Genomic DNA, 16,228 nt, shown 5'->3' on the forward strand with positions numbered 1-16,228 from the left:
TTATAATTTACGAGCATAATTATATAACTGTAGCTATAACGTGCATGTTTGTACACTACTAATTACTTTGATCATTAGGTTAATACCTACTATGTTTACGATGTTATTCAAATCAGGTAGCGACCCCATTAACTTTGGTCTAGTATGATCATTCAAAATGTTCTAAAAAGTTTTTACTAACTTGGTTACTTAACTTAATTGTTGAGAGTGATAAGTTTGGTTAAAACCGGGCGTTTCGCATTTTTTGTGATTTGACCAAGGCGTTTGATTGTGTGCATCATGAAATGTTAGAAAAATACATCACTATGGAAGACAGAATAAAACCTTGAACATCTAGATTTTCTATTTGGAACTGATGGAAATAGTACTAGACCTATTAAAGAATTATATCACGGCTATATCTATTTCTCATTTTGATTTTGATATAATAAGATGATTATTAGCTTTTATTCATATGTTTCGAAATAAACAACTCTCTTGCAAAAGAGACCATTTGAATTTGGGATCATTGGTATCTTTGAAATACACAGGTTTCTAGGTCGTATGAATCATTGTAACTTGTATAATTTCCACTAGCCGAAGCCTTGCGGTTTCTCCCGTTTAGTTCCTATTCCCGTAGGAATATGGTAATAAAATATAACTTATGTTACTCGCAGATAATGTAGCTTTGTAATCATTTTTTCAAAATCCATTTAGTATATCCATCCGGCTATATTCGTAACAAAACAAAAAGCAAGCCTTGTTAAATATAATATTTAGTTATAAAAGTTTTTAATGACGCGTCCTCGTCTAAGGTATTGCGCAAAAGTGAAATCGAAGTTTATAAGTGCACGTGCACACAAATCGTTCCCCACTTCAACCGCTAACATATCATACGTTAGATAAAGAGCTCCGTGAAGGAGAGCCGAGTACCACTTCTGGCAGGCAGCTTATGTAAATGTGCCACTTCTGACTACTGTGTACACTGCGCTATGCTAACACAACTACCACTCGGTGCCAGATGAACAAATAGTACGTTCACAGAAGCACAAAATACAATGTGTATGAAACAAGTATAATAATCATTGTTGTTGCAAAGATGTTACTTGTAGTTACAGTTATTATAGTATTTTTTTCTGTTAAAGAATATTTAAACACAATAATCTTTGCTATAAGCAAACGTTTTAGTTGTATTGTTGTACGTAGGCCTTTGAAGAAGTTCTGACAGTTTCATTATTTGACGACAAATTAGCTTCAAATGACGATGCAGTTTTTTAGGCAGTCCGTTTACTATAACTTTTACGTGGTATTGTATTTGTACCAGAAATAAAGATAAATCGTTTGGTGTAATCCTACGTAGTGACAGTTCACGACTGAATCTACAGATAAACAAGTTAAAAATTTAATGAATTTCAACTTTTTTGGCCTCTAAAAATCAATTTTAATAGTTTATATCTGTTTCATTTGTTTGTAGAACTTTAAATAAAAGAGTAGTATCTAAGTAGTAACAAAAACTTATTGTACTTGGCTATGGCTATGGCATTGTCCGTGGTTGCACCTGGATTTCGGTCTATAAATCCTATGCATGACCTATTTTAGAAAGTCGTGTAGCAGGCTGAGCTGGGCTATTCTCTATACTCCAGCCTGTCTTGATGAATACTGTTTACCAACAAAGAAATTAGAAATGAAGGTAGAAAACGCATGTCATTTCAAACCTTATTTAATTTAAATTATTTTGGTTTGTCTATAAAATGTTATAAAATATATTAACCATATCTAATTGTTCTAAGCTTATCATTCAAATTTATTTTCATTAATTTAAGAACAAGTTAATTATAATTATTATTAGGTGTGAAATGACTATTAATTTATACCCTCATTTTTAATTTGTTGGTAAACAGTACTCATCAAGAAAGGCTATGTCTATGTGGGTTATGTCACACATCGCAGGGTATAGTCTTGGGCCGTATAGGAGATTTGTGGCAATAAAGATGTTTATTGTTGTGTTACCTTGTCTCCAGACAAAACGATAGCGTGGAAGCGCGTAGTGCAGGGCGTGCGGGAGATGTGCGACGTGTGCGAGACCACGCTGTTCAACTTCCACTGGACGTGCGGGAAGTGCGGCTTCGTCGTCTGCCTCGATTGCTATAAGGTTTGTGACTATTTAAGATGTATCATTACATAGTATAACAGTGGCGTAAATAGGGTGGTGCCATCGGTGCCCAGGCACAGGGCGTATACTCTCGGTGGCGCAAGTGAACCTGCTTTTAAGTTTTAGTGAGTGAGACACAGTAGGTGGTATGATAGGCAAAGGGTCTACTTAAATAAGGTGTAGTCATAGAAGCTCGCACAGGGCGCGGAAAAGGCTATTTACGGCACTGTATAAAATGCCATGATAGCCCAGTGGATATGACCTTTGCCCTCGATTGGAGTTGCATCCTGCAACCTGGCATACTTGAGAATTTTCTTAATTCCCTACGTGTGTGAAGTCTGCCAATCCGCATTGGGTCTGCAAGCATTCGATAGCAAGATGTGGGTTTATAGGCTTATTGTTTCTTTGCTGTGAATCGAAATGGTGTTGAGTCAAAGTAAATACAATTCTCCATCCAAAAACCAGTAATGTAGATTCACGGAAAACATTAAGATCTATTATATTTTCCTTGGAATAACTGATTAACTGACTGGCTTACCGACTTCCATAATAAAAATAATAACACATATAAATAATGTATTGAAAATTATCGTTGAGTTGAATAAAATTCCGTATAAAATGTCAGAGTTTAGCGGTAAATAACAAAAGGCATATGTTACTTGTTTACTCAGCTTTAGCAGGTACTATTATTTTTAACAAACATTGAAATATAATATTAACAATAGTTTGTATTGTTCCAGTCAAGGACGTCGGGCGAATCGGGCAGCTCTCCCAGCGAAACTAGTAATTCTACCAGTGCCACCACCAATGGCGAAAGAGATTCCTTTGGGTGAGTTTCTATATGCTTTAGTGGGTTGAAAATGATTGTTTTATAATTTTACTATACTCTGGCAAGTTCGTTGATGACACTCCCATGATATGCGGGCGACGGGGGGAAATTGTGCAAGCAGGGAAGTGAGTTGCATCAGTCGTGGGTTTTTCATTCATCGCTCCACGCCCCCCGGCCCTCGCGGTCCATCGGGAGTGTTATGAACGAGGTTGCCGATCTATAGAGAATATTCAACTCGATTTTATTCTATAATAGCGGTCAGTTCAAGTTTCGATTTGACTTGTTCCCTACACCTATCCTACCCTACCCCAACCAATTTTCCTCTGAAAATATGGATATGACTTCTGCCTTAGATATCCAGTCCGGGGCATGCACCTCCAAATTTTCAGTTGTGTGCATTTTAAGAAATTAAATATCACGTGTCTCAAACGGTGAAGGAAAAACATCGTGAGGAAACCTGCATACTAGAGAATTTTCTTTTCTGTGTGTGTGAAGTCTGCCAATCCGCATTAGGCCAACGTGGTGGACTATTGGCCTAACCCCTCTCATTATGAGAAGAGACTTTTTTTTTATTCTCTACAAGTTAGCCCTTGACTACAATCTCACCTGATGGTAAGTGATGATGCAATCTAAGATAGAAGCGGGCTAACTTGTTAGGAGTAGGATGAAATCCACACTTCTTTCGGTTTCTACACGACATCGTACCGGAACGCTAAATCGCTTGGCGGTACGTCTTTGTCGGTAGGGTGGTATCTAGCCACGGTCGAAGCCTCCCACCAGCCAGACCTGGACCAATTAAGAAAACCTCAATCGGTTCAGCCGGGGATCGAACCCAGGACCTCCGTCTTGTAAATCCATTGCGCATACCACTGCGCCACGGAGGCCGTCAAAAAGACTTGTGCTCAAAAGTGCTAATGTTGATATGTTGTCCGTCAGCTGGCTGACGTGCACGTCGGGCGGCGCGCACCCCGCGCGGCGGCTGCTGCTGACGCAGATCGCGGCGGGCGGCGCGCTGGCGGCGGCGGCGGCGCGCGCGCACCGCGTGCGGGCGGCCTTCGCGCTGCCAGCCTGCGCCTGCGGACACGCGCCCGAGCCCGGCGCCGCCGCGCGCACCGCCGCGCGCCGCCTGCTGCAGAGGGCGTTGCAGAAGGTACTGCACACCATACCCATCATCACTGCTAGGCATCATTCATCATCATCATTATCAACTGATGAACGTCCACTGGTCTCAGACCAATTATAGAAGGACCTGTATCGCACTCATAGTCACGAACAAAATTGTCTGACATTTTCTGAGGAAAACGAGCTTAGATTTTGTAAAAAGGTATTTTTACAGAGCTCTTTAACCGACTAACTTTACAACTATTTAACATCGATTCTATAGAGACAATTTGTATAATCGCATTAGATCGTTGACCATATACTTTGACAGAAAAGTAACGTCTAGCGAGGCAGGTCCTATACAATAATTGGTCTGAGCCACTGGTGGACATAGACCTCTTGTATAGACCACCACAGTCTCGAGCCGCCAGCATCCACTTCAACATTGCGTGTATGTGAAATTTAAAATATCACTCGCTCTTCTTTCATTCTTGGGATATCCCAGTGCTCATATTCTAGGCCTACAAGATATTGGGTTTAAGGATAGACTTCCAAACACTGGGGTCTGGATTACTTTATCAAGCAGCTTCCTGTAATCCGTTTGATATCATCTTGCACCTAGTGGGGGCTGTGACCAATAATGTACTTAATTGCCCCACCACTTCTACTTTGTCTGAATGCTATAGACACAAAAAGAGCTGTTCCATTTTCCCCTATAGATGTAGTTATTTATGCAGAAGCTTTAGATGCAATACAAATTTTGAAGACGAGCGTCACGTTTAGTTTTGATTGGATTTTCCCATGAGGCTAATTAATGTTTTCTATTCACAGAATGTTAAAAAGGAGGAAGTCAAAGAAGAAACCGCCCCTACCAACGGTTCATCTCCAGTGAAATCGGAGAACGGCAAGACTGGTCCCTCGATCATGAGCTGGCTCTCCGACTTGCCCTTGAAGACGGAGACGAAAGAGGAGAAATCGGATTCCAGTTCATCAGACTCCGAAGAAGGTGGCAACTTCTCGACGCTCCGCGAATTGTTAATACGACCCGCGCCCGAAGGTGGCGACACGCAGCCAAAGAAGAAACAGAAGAAGAACAAGAGTGATATATTAGACGAGGTCATCTCCAGTATTGTTGAAGAGAAGAAAGATGATGATGGGGAAGTGAAGCCTTTTGCGTTGTCCAACGTCGTGAAGAGATACGAGAGGAGTGGCCGCGGGAGGGAAGAGCTTCCCATTAGAATCATGACCCTCACAGAGTCCAAACTGTTGTATCCAGATGTTCCGCACTCGTGGCTCTGCGACGGGAAGCTGCTACATTTAACAGACCCTGTGAATCCCGGGAATTATAAACCTTTCCAGGTAAATAGGCACACAGTAATATTTTCTCTAACATTAAGTAATGAAACTGTGTAAATAATATGCATAATAAAAAATGTAATTATTATGCATAAATTCTAGTCTAGTCCTTGATGATAAATTTGAGATTTTGTGAATATTAAGTTTATTTTTTCAATCAGTCAAAATAACACCCCAGTCAAATAATAAAATTATTTATTAATAGTCACTCTAACTACTGATTGACATATTCTGACGTACGTGTGTGTGACAGGACCAGTGGAGGCGCGGGCAGCCGGTGCTGGTGTCGGACGTGTCGAGTCTGCTGGACCCGCAGCTGTGGTCGCCCGACAGCTTCTCGCGCGACTTCGGCGACACGCGCGTTGACATCGTCAACTGCGCGTCCGGCCTCGTCGTGCCCAACCAGCCCGCGCGCAAGTTCTGGGACGGCTTCGCGCTGGCCGCCCGTCGCCTGCGCGACGAGCGCGGCGCGCCCATGGTGCTCAAGCTCAAGGACTGGCCGCCCGGCGAGGACTTCGCCGAGCTGCTGCCCGCGCGCTTCGACGACCTCATGCGCGCGCTGCCGCTGCACGAGTACACGGCGCGCGCCGGCCGCCTCAACCTGGCGGCGCGCCTGCCCGAGTGCTTCGTGCGCCCCGACCTGGGGCCCAAGATGTACACGGCCTACGGCGGCGCCGGCGGCACCACCAACCTGCACCTGGACGTGAGCGACGCCGTCAACGTGCTGGTGCACGCCAGCGCGCCCGCCGACGCGCCCGAGCGCGCGCGGGAGGCGGCGCGCGCGGCCGAGGACGCGGGCGTGGACGTGCTGGCGCGGCGCCGCGCGCGCCTGCAGCCGCCCGCCGCGCTGTGGCACATCTACGCGGCGCGCGACGCGGACAAGATCCGCGACTTCCTAGTCAGGGCCGAGCTGGAGCGCGGTGCGCGGCCGCGCGCGCAGCACGACCCCGTGCACGACCAGACGTGGTACCTGGACGCGGCGCTGCGCGAGCGCCTGTACCGCGAGTACGGCGTGGAGGGCTACGCCATCCTGCAGTGCGCGGGCGACGCCGTGTTCGTGCCGGCGGGCGCGCCGCACCAGGTGCGCAACCTGCTGGACTGCATCAAGGTGGCGGAGGACTTCGTGTCGCCCGAGAACGTGTCGCGCTGCTTCGAGCTGGCGCAGCAGTTCCGCCGCCTGTCGCGCCAGCACGCCAACAAGGAGGACAAGCTGCAGATCAAGAACATCGTGTACCACGCGGTGAAGGACTCGCTGTGCTGCCTGGAGGACGCGCTGGCGGCCGCGCTCGCCGAGTGAGCGGCGCCGCTCTAGCCGAGCGAGTGGCGCCGCTCTAGCCGAGTGAGTGGCGCCGCGCAGTTGATCTCAATGAACGTAACGTTATTCGCTAAGTTCCGCATTTAGTGAGAGTGGGAGTGCGCGTGTGAGCCGGAACTGGCGCCGGAGAAGTGCAATGTGTAAATTAGTCTGATCACGGTGATATCGTCGCGACGTGGATATGTTTTATGTTCCTTAATCGAAATACAAATAAACTCTTCAGGTTATCCTAACGGCTTAGTTGTAGTCATAGTGATATGTATGTAATGTGTAAATTTTTAATTCGAATTCCATCGAGTACATGTAAGAAGTCTATACTTTTAAGTTATTATATTGAAGTAAAAACGTATTCGCTCGAAGCATTGTACATTAAACGTGGCGTGTAGATAAGTTTATCCTATATTAGATTTCTCAATTCGGTTGGTATGTTATGAAATGAATAGTTGACGAGATGTGACAATTTTCTTTTGTCCTTATTGCTGAACTAGGCGAAAACAAGTTTTTTTTGTACTGTGTATATTATGTATGGTTATAAGTTGGAATAAAAAAGATGTTTATATTATGAGTTGTTTTTATTGTCTCGAGTCCAATAATGAACATAATACTGAAAAATATTCAATTACCCAAACACACAGCATTTGTGACATGGGCAAAGTGATTTAAAATTACTCGAAAGTAATTTCCAGCTATATAATACCCGAGTACGAGAGTACTTGGACTTGGTCCACGCCGCGCCAAGAATTGTATTGTATTATACCTATACCTATGTATATAATACAATACAACGATATAAAGTAATTTGAACAGGAAAGAATACAAAAAAATGGTGTGTTTGTGTATGAAACTGAAGAACCGTTAGGAAAGCAGTAAAATGGTTTCCATGTCAGATGCATCCTTCTATATCACTCTCTTTATATTTTAACAATGCATTTCTTGTGTTGACGTTTCTTTTAGTTTACGCATATAAAGGCGTTTGTGCAGTCAACTTAAGAAAATCAATTAGAAATTTGCCTTTTCTTTTGACCCGGTGGCCAAAAATGGAACTAAAGTCGCATCTATCGCCATTTCGTAAAACAAAATATGTTTAAAACGCGTCAAGAATGACACCCTCACCGAGCTAGATAAGTTTGTAGCATTGTACCAGTCATTGGCTGTTGATTACAAAAAAAACTACACAATCATTTTCGCGATTTCGAATGTGGAATAAAGAGATGTAGTAATGACGATTTAAACGATAATGCTCGAGAAACTGCCATCTACTGTCCGTTCTATTTAACACGGCAACGAACGCGCAACGCAGAAAATTATTCATGATGGATGGTGTCAAGGGCTTTAGCTATCCGATGCTAGATGTCACTATGAGCAATTTCTACTTTTATATTTTTAACCGACTTCCAAAAAGGAGGAGGTTCTACGTTCGGCTGTATGTATGTTTTTTTTTTTTTTTTATGTATGTCCAGCGATAATTCCGTCAATTATGGACCGATTTTGAAAATTCTTTTTTAATTAATATGCTTCGCTTATTAAATACTTTGTTTATTGTTGTTGTTGTTGAATTGACTTTGTTGTTGGCTGCAAATATCATTTACAACAATTTAGTCCAGTAGGCAAGTGCTTTTATCGCCAACTTTTTTTAATGGTCAATCGCAAAAATACGAGCAATGGCACATAATGGTAAGGGGTCATTCGATTTGGAACATTTATAGGTAATTACTCCACGTCTCAGACCAAATACAGACCGGCATTTTACGACGAAAACGATTACTACAAAGGGGTTTGGCGAGGCAGGTCCATAATAACAATTCGTCTGAGCTCTACGTGGACAGTAATGCCCTCTTGTGGGAGTTTGAGACAGTAGAGGAGGAGGAGAAGGCTGAAGGACCAGAGAAAGTTAGAAGACATTGAGATGGCCCCCCAGAAACTCTTAAGTGTAGCTTAGGTAAGTGTGTAGCCTGAGATGCTAAATTTGCAGTTACTAAATCGTCATTGGAATCGATTAGATTATATGTATTATGATAGAAAAAATAAATCGTTATATAGTTTTTCTGCTTTCAGCGATGAGGAATAAGACTACAAACTTTAACAATTTTTATTACTTCGGCTTACTGAAATCATCAAAAAACATGAGCGATTTTTCAGGAGATTAGTTCATTCAAAATTAGTAAAAAACTAATCTCGCTCGTGTCTCGTTAACAGGAATATAAGGGTTTTATTTTGTAACTTTGGGACCCTCCCATTCATTACGTTAAGCTCAAATCGTCAGATTTTCGAAATGCACACTGTTTAGCTGTCAACTAACCTACCTTATCTTAATCTGATGTGCTGGATGAGTATTTCTGAAGTTAGTTTTTTTTTGGTTGCCCTAAACGTACCCACCGATATTATGGGCAACATACAAGGTGCAAGGTATAGTATACTACCAGTTTATCTGCCGCGCTCGAGTAACTGCAAAAATCCCTCTTCGCCTCCCCTACTATAAAGAGAAGTTCTTCTTAAAGTCCTTCACCTATCTATTAGTTAACTTTATCTAGTTAATCCAAAATGTAAGCTTTGCAGGATATAGGTATTGCATTTGTAAGGTTAAGCTGGTTCCACAATTTACTTACCTACCTATTTGGAAGAAAATATCTCGTAAATAAAACGAGTGGCTGAGGAAAACAAGCCTCCCAAGTTCAATCTTGGAACTTGTTTCGACGATGTTTATCGTTGCGACACTTAGCAACTTTTTTTTATTTATATCGCTACTCGAATGTTCATCGCTATCGAAAAAAACGTCTAGATTTATGTATGTAGGTATAGGTACGTAGACCTCTCAAATAGATTAATTCCAGTACAACTCAAATCAACATTTGACCTTAGATAAACTTACGATATTAATTCACGAAGACTTCCATTGCTGGTTACGTTTATGCTGTAGCGTTTATCATTGAAATATAAACTTTAATGTATTAAGAAATTTATAGACAATTGCAGCAACACCGAGCTATTGTGCACATGTAGTAGAGCCCATTGGCACAAGGTATAAAGAGTAACTGGCTTCCTTCATGACCAGTTCACTGTGGACGAGCGACCTGTGTACGTTTGTGAAAATGAGGGCCGCGACGCTATTTATTTTTGGTGAGCAAACAAAGTTTTTTTTATTTGTCAGTTAGGTATTTAACCAAGATGTAAAGAGAAATAAATGAGTAAGTATTTACCTAACAATAATATTATAGAGTTTTCTAATCTATTTACGAGTATTTTCAGTAAGGTCCTATGCTACGCTACACATAAATGTTAAAAGATTTGTTTCGTTAAAACACAGATTCAGTTTAGTTACGAATATTAAACTATACCTACCTACCTAAATAAAATTGCAGATTTATTACAAAACATCCCAGGTTAGTGTCTGTTAGGTCAACATACAATTTTCCTACGTTTTCTCGAGCCCCGGTAATAGTAACAACAATACCTAATTATTAAAATTTCCTTCTCTAGACAAATCTGATTTAGAAAATTTAATGGTTAGGAACATTTTAAACCTATAGGTTTGAAATTTATGGTGTGATTTTATGTATACTAGATATATCTAATATTCGCATATCGCATACCATATCTATATCGAAACGGAAGATGTTAGTTATATATGTTTTACTTAACCATCATTATTCATTACTTACACTGTATCAAATTACTAATACATTATAGTATTGGTAATCTGATACATATTATATTACGTAATGTATTTACTGTCAAATACATTATTATGTACCTATTTACGATAGTATTATGGAATTAAACATTGTCCTAAGAGTAATATCTTTGTAAGTACATAAAATGGCAGTTAAATGCGACGATCTCTGTGGTATGTATCTAATATGCCATAGATTCTGTAATGGTTTTGGTTAAGATTCCCATTACTGTTTAATTGGGAAATTCACAATTTCTTAATTGACTTAGGTCTGGTTTGGTGGGACTATAAAATATATCAATAGATAGACATAGGGAAATTAGTAAAGACATCTCGACTCAGTTGACTCAGGTGAGATGTGATCTGCCGTCAAGTTAATTAGTGTCCTATACCCTAGTCCAAGTATGGAAAAAAAACATTTAGGCATTTGTGTTAAGAAAAATATAGGTACCGGTATAATTTAGTGATTCGGTTCTAAGACTCAGGACTGGATCTCAAAAAGTGTCGATCCAATTTTACGACTGGATCTCACTAAGACTGGAACCAGTCTAAAACTGGATTGTCACTTAGCGACATCACAGTCAATCGCAAACTTTTAGTTGAAATAAAACAGGCAAGATCGTTGTCATAAATCCTCTTTTAGCCGTGACTTCATAACACGTTAGTAATGTAATTTATAACATTATCCAGTAGGTACCCGGTAGACCGAAATGGTGTTTCTTCCTGCGATTATCTGATAAACATTTTATGACCATAATGGACTTTGCTGAGGTCAAAGACGCAAGAGCGTAACTGCGCACGAAGGTCTTGTGTATTTATTTAGATAAACTTACGAGTGAAAACACAGCAGCGAGTGAGATTTCTGTATGTTTAAGAACACTATTAAGTTCTTTTGTATGGCGATTGATGATAGACGTACCTATGTGGTATGGTTCTACGATTTCTGTTCATAATTTTACAAGCCATACTCGTAATTTTGAGGTATTAAAAATTTTAATGAATGAAAATGAACCTAAGAAGAGCTACCGATTTGATTTTATACAATAGACGTACAAGAACATACTAAGATTAGTACCAAATCACTTCTTCGTCATCATAGTTTTTTAGTCAATTTATTTATGTTAGACAGTTTGCGTGAGTCTGAAAATTATTCTCCAACCATTTAAGATCCCTGACTCTAAATACTCTCTTACTCTTTAACGCCGCAACTACTGCACCGATTTGGCTGAAATTTGGATTGGAAATAGATTTTAGTCTTTCTCTGTTCTTCCTGAAAAGTCCACGGTTCCCAAGGGATTTGCGAAAAACTAAATTCCACGCCGATGAAGTCGCGGGCGTCCGCTAGTATCTACTATTTATCAAATACGAGGATATCTAGGGTTATTTAAATGATTATCAATTTTATTATCATTTTAAAAGGTTGTTGCACTTCTAAAACTTTGAAAGTTTGGATAGTAAAGCCAAGTTATTTTCTATATATTTCAGCTGTGTTGCTGGTAGTGGTTTCATGCCGACCAGATAAGGCAGTTCTGAAAGAGTTGAAGGCGGAGGCAGCACGCAAGAAGGCATGCCTGCACGACTGCTCGTCGGTCAAACTGGACCCCGTCTGCGCAGGGAAACAAGGGGAAAAGCCCAAGTCCTTCGGCAATGAATGTGTCATGAATAATTACAACTGCGAGAATAAAGAAAGTAAGTTTTCCTTTTAATGTAAGGAAATTAGCCATGTTATTTGAATGGCGACCCCGCACTCGAAAACGCAGTGCTGGTCGACCTCCTACTAGATGGACCGAGGACATCCAGCGGGTTGCTGGGAGTCACTGGATGCTGGCAGCTCGAGACCGTGGTGTTTGAAAGTTTATACAAGAGGCCTTTCTCCAGCAGTGGACGTCCTTCGGCTGATAATGATGGATATGATGATGATGATCTTTGAACTTTTTGGTGTTTTCAAAAGGTAGCAGGTTTTAAGGGTGAAGACCCTTAACCGTTTAAGTGTAAAGAGTACTTTTTCTAAATTCCTCGGCATAATGAATGAGGTGAGATGAATCATGCCTGCAGTCGCTAGTCGCTTCACGGCAAGCATTCGATAAACAATGTTAAAGCGACTATAGTGGAGGGTTGCCATGAAACTACTACAGCTTTGAACATGATTCCCCCATAGAAAATATTTAAAGAAACACATTTTAATTTTACTTGGCCATTTGAGGATTAGGATGCTTGAAACCTGCTACAATAAAAAGGCACCACGGTACAAACTCTAAAAAATATCTAACATTTAGGTAGTTTGTTTGTAGTTAGTTAGTTAGTTTAATTAACATGTCTATAGTAGGATTTAGGAGCATATGGCTGACAAGATTTTTTTCTTCCTAGCATAAGCTTATGCCTGTGTTAACAGTGACAGTAGCTAATAAAGCAATTATTTAGATTATAGTTTTCAGATTAGAGCTTGAAACCTAATAACTGACTGATATTTCTAACCGACTTGAAAAAAGGAGGATGTTCTCAATTCGACGTTTATTTTTTTAATGTTTGTTACCTCATAACTTCGTCAAATACCTATTAGCTAATTTTGAAAATTATTTTTTGTGTCTCATTTAGTTTTCACTAAAATAGGTTTAGTAATTTTGTGTTAAAATCAAAATAACTGATAGGTATATACGTCTTTGAAGTCTTTTCCATTTTTATGTTTAAAAGAATAATAAGCTATAGTATTCGAGTGTTACGATCATCAGTCATCTTCTTTGTCAAGGCGGTGGTTTTAATGTTTTTGGGTGTCGCAAAATAGAACCTCTTTTAACATCAGCTGTAACTTACCTTGCCTTGCAATCAACATTGTGTTAATTCGCTATGAATCAACTTGTCGAGTTTTGAGGAAAATTAAGTAGGTATACCTACATAAACAGGTGGTTGTGTTTACCAAACAAAACATTAAATAGGCATGTTTCTGTTTTTGTAAAATCTTCAACCTCCTTTTTCGTATAGTAGGAACCTGTAGCAATTTGTAACAATTATTTGTAAGTGTAAAACTATATATCTAGATATTCAATTGGATTTCTTCAAGACAACCATTTAGAACATATTAAAGAGGGAATATTCTAACTTAGCATCCATTAACTTTTAAGGAAATAAAATTATTTAACATTTTTCTACGAATGAATAGCTACATTATCAGCAACTAACATAGGTTTATCCACCGCAACTACGCGGAATAAAACTGATGAACAGAAAATTGGGTACTAATCACTGTCATCCAAAGTTACTTGCAAATTCTAGTAATTACGTTATTTCCCTGTACACCAATAACAATGGCGTGCAAGTACCGAACCCAACGCGTCGGAGTGTGACGTGACGTCACGACACATCACACATCGAGAGCGAAGCTTTGTTGCGCACACCACATTCGCACAAGTCACAACACAACCAGTGTGTGACTCATTGTGTTTGCGCAGGTTTCATCATCCTCTCATTGTTTGTATTTGTGAAGGCTTTATTGTTCCAACTAGTTTATTCTCTCTCTCTAAGTGTGAGTAAATGTGGGTACAGGTTTTCAAAATCCTAATTCTAGTATTGTATGTTATTTAATTGCATTGCTTAATTTGAAGTCAGCTCAATGATATATGGGAAGGATACATGCAGATAGATTGATTGGTTATAGCAGGGTTTCTCAAACTTTTGGCTCTCAAACTGGGTTTTGGGTTTCTCAAACTAATGACCCCCCCTCCCAAAGAAAAAAAATAACTTGTTGAAGAAATAAGGTTTCTAATTGAATAAAAGGTAGCAAGTACTAATAGAAATATCTATGTAATAATAATGGTATGGGTGTGCTTGTTTCTTGTCGCAAATGGATTTAACCTTAATTTTCATTTGGTATCAGTTATCAAGCCACCAATACGCGTACCCCACTATGAGAAACCTTGGATTATAGGAACGATCCACACCCGCTGTGAAATTTTCCGTACCCCCTCCTGTACAGTCCATACCGACTAATTGCAGAGGAATGAGAATACTGGTCATACAAAAAAGATATCGCAAATATTCTCTTACTAGCGAAAGCCCGCGACTTCGTCTGCGTAGAATCCAGTTTTTCACAAATCCCGCGGAACCATAGACTTTTCCGGGATAAAAAGAAATGTGTTAATTCTGAGTACCTAAAATCTATTTTCATTCTAAATTTCAGTCAAATCGCTTCAATAGCCACAGCGATAAGGAGGTACAACACACTTACATACAAACATTCGCATTTATAATATTAATGTGATAAAATTTAATTTGAAATTTGATTAAATTGAATTTGAGAGCCGTGATAGCCCAGTGGATATGACCTCTGCCTCCGATTCCGGATGGTGGGCGTTCGAATCCGGTCCGGGGCATGCACCTCCAACTTTTCAGTTGTGTGCATTTAAAGAAATTAAATATCACGCGTCTCAAACGTTGAAGGAAAAACATCGTGAGGAAACCTGCATACCAGAGAATTTTCTTAATTCTCTGCGTGTGTGAAGTCTGCCAATGCGCATTGGGCCAGCGTGGTGGACTATTGGCCTAACCCCTCTCATTCTGAGAGGAGAATCGAGCTCAGCAGTGAGCCGAATATGAGTTGATAATGATGATGATTAAAATTTACTATGCCAAACAGAATAAAAATATTTTTTCTTTATAAGAAAATGTTTGATAACCCTTATTAAATGCAAATTTCTCATTTTTCAGCTCTGCAAAAGATAAGCAAAGGCGAGTGTCCCGGGTCCGATGGAATTCGTCTATCTTAAATACTCAAAGAAGAACCACACAGCTTCAGGCAACCTTTCTACTTGCACACACACAAATTAATTAAAATTTTTTATGTATGCTTTATTTAACAACGCATTAGTGTTTCTGTGATTATTTGCTTACGTTTTAAAAATGTTTTGTCTTAACCTAAAGTTGTCATTATTTCCAAAATTCGTATGTTACTTACGACTGACCCGGCAAATAGCCTTCATCGTCATCATCATTATCAACCCATCACTACTGAGCTCGAGTCTCTCTCAGAATGAGAGGGGTCAATAGTCCACCACGCTGGCCCAATGCGGATTGGTAGACTTTACACACGCAGAGAATTAAGAAAATTCTCTGGTATGCAGGTTTCCTCATGATGTTTTTTTTCACCGTTTGAGATACGTGATATTTATTTTTTTAAAACTGAAAAGTTGAAGGTGCATGCCCCAGACCCACACTGTACTGGGCTGTCACGGCTCAAATAGCCTTACTCATCCATTATTACCAGCCTATAAACATCCATTGCTGGACGTAGGCCTCGTTTGGACTTCCAAACACCACGGTCTCGAGTTTCCAGCATTCAGAGGTTCCACACAATACTGCAGGGTTACGGTGTGGGGTCGCTCTAGCACTTTGGGATTCCAACAAACTGTGTTATACTACTTAAGTACTACAAATAATAAATAGCCAAGTTTAAAAAACTTTACTATTGATGATCTCTCGATGATTTTTTTCATCATTATCATCATTAATAGCCGATGGACGTCCACAGCTGGATATAGCCTTCTTGCATATACTTCAGCATCCATCTCTGCAACCATTGATTTCTTCTATCCATTTAATGGGGGGTCGACCAACACTGCGCTTTCCGGTCCGGGGTCACCATTCCAACACCTTGGGACCCCAACGTCCATCGGCTTTTCGAACTATATGCTCTTGTTTAATTATTATTTCCAAAGTACGATCCTAGGAAACATTGGCGTAGCGTGTACAAATCTAGGCGAGGGCAAAGACCCATCTGCGAGGCCCCTTTTTGAACCGACGAAAAAGTAGAGCAGGTTCTCATTTGTCCGAATT

The 16,228-nt window shown here is 40.4% G+C and overlaps 2 protein-coding genes across 4 annotated transcripts in view; both read left to right on the top strand.

Moving 5' to 3' along the window:
* Positions 1–7,294, top strand: part of LOC112051327 (lysine-specific demethylase 3A) — a 239,103-nt gene extending 231,809 nt beyond the window's left edge. For all 3 annotated transcript variants that reach the window (XM_052885108.1, XM_052885110.1, XM_052885111.1), the window contains 5 exons: positions 2,001–2,131; positions 2,872–2,960; positions 3,897–4,110; positions 4,893–5,420; positions 5,671–7,294. In XM_052885108.1, the coding sequence (XP_052741068.1) occupies positions 2,001–2,131; positions 2,872–2,960; positions 3,897–4,110; positions 4,893–5,420; positions 5,671–6,714 (2,006 nt within the window). In that variant the 3' untranslated portion in view covers positions 6,715–7,294. The remainder of the gene's footprint in view (positions 1–2,000; positions 2,132–2,871; positions 2,961–3,896; positions 4,111–4,892; positions 5,421–5,670) is intronic.
* A 2,396-nt stretch (positions 7,295–9,690) lies between these two features.
* Positions 9,691–15,309, top strand: LOC112051318 (uncharacterized). Its single transcript, XM_024089917.2, has 3 exons — positions 9,691–9,849; positions 11,888–12,091; positions 15,104–15,309. Exons 1-3 carry the CDS (start codon positions 9,777–9,779, stop codon positions 15,160–15,162), a joined length of 336 nt encoding a protein of 111 aa, XP_023945685.1. The 5' UTR covers positions 9,691–9,776; the 3' UTR covers positions 15,163–15,309.
* The last annotated feature ends 919 nt before the right edge of the window (positions 15,310–16,228 follow it).

The sequence above is a fragment of the Bicyclus anynana genome, chromosome 13, assembly GCF_947172395.1.
Source record: "Bicyclus anynana chromosome 13, ilBicAnyn1.1, whole genome shotgun sequence".
Taxonomy (NCBI): Eukaryota; Metazoa; Arthropoda; class Insecta; order Lepidoptera; family Nymphalidae; genus Bicyclus; species Bicyclus anynana.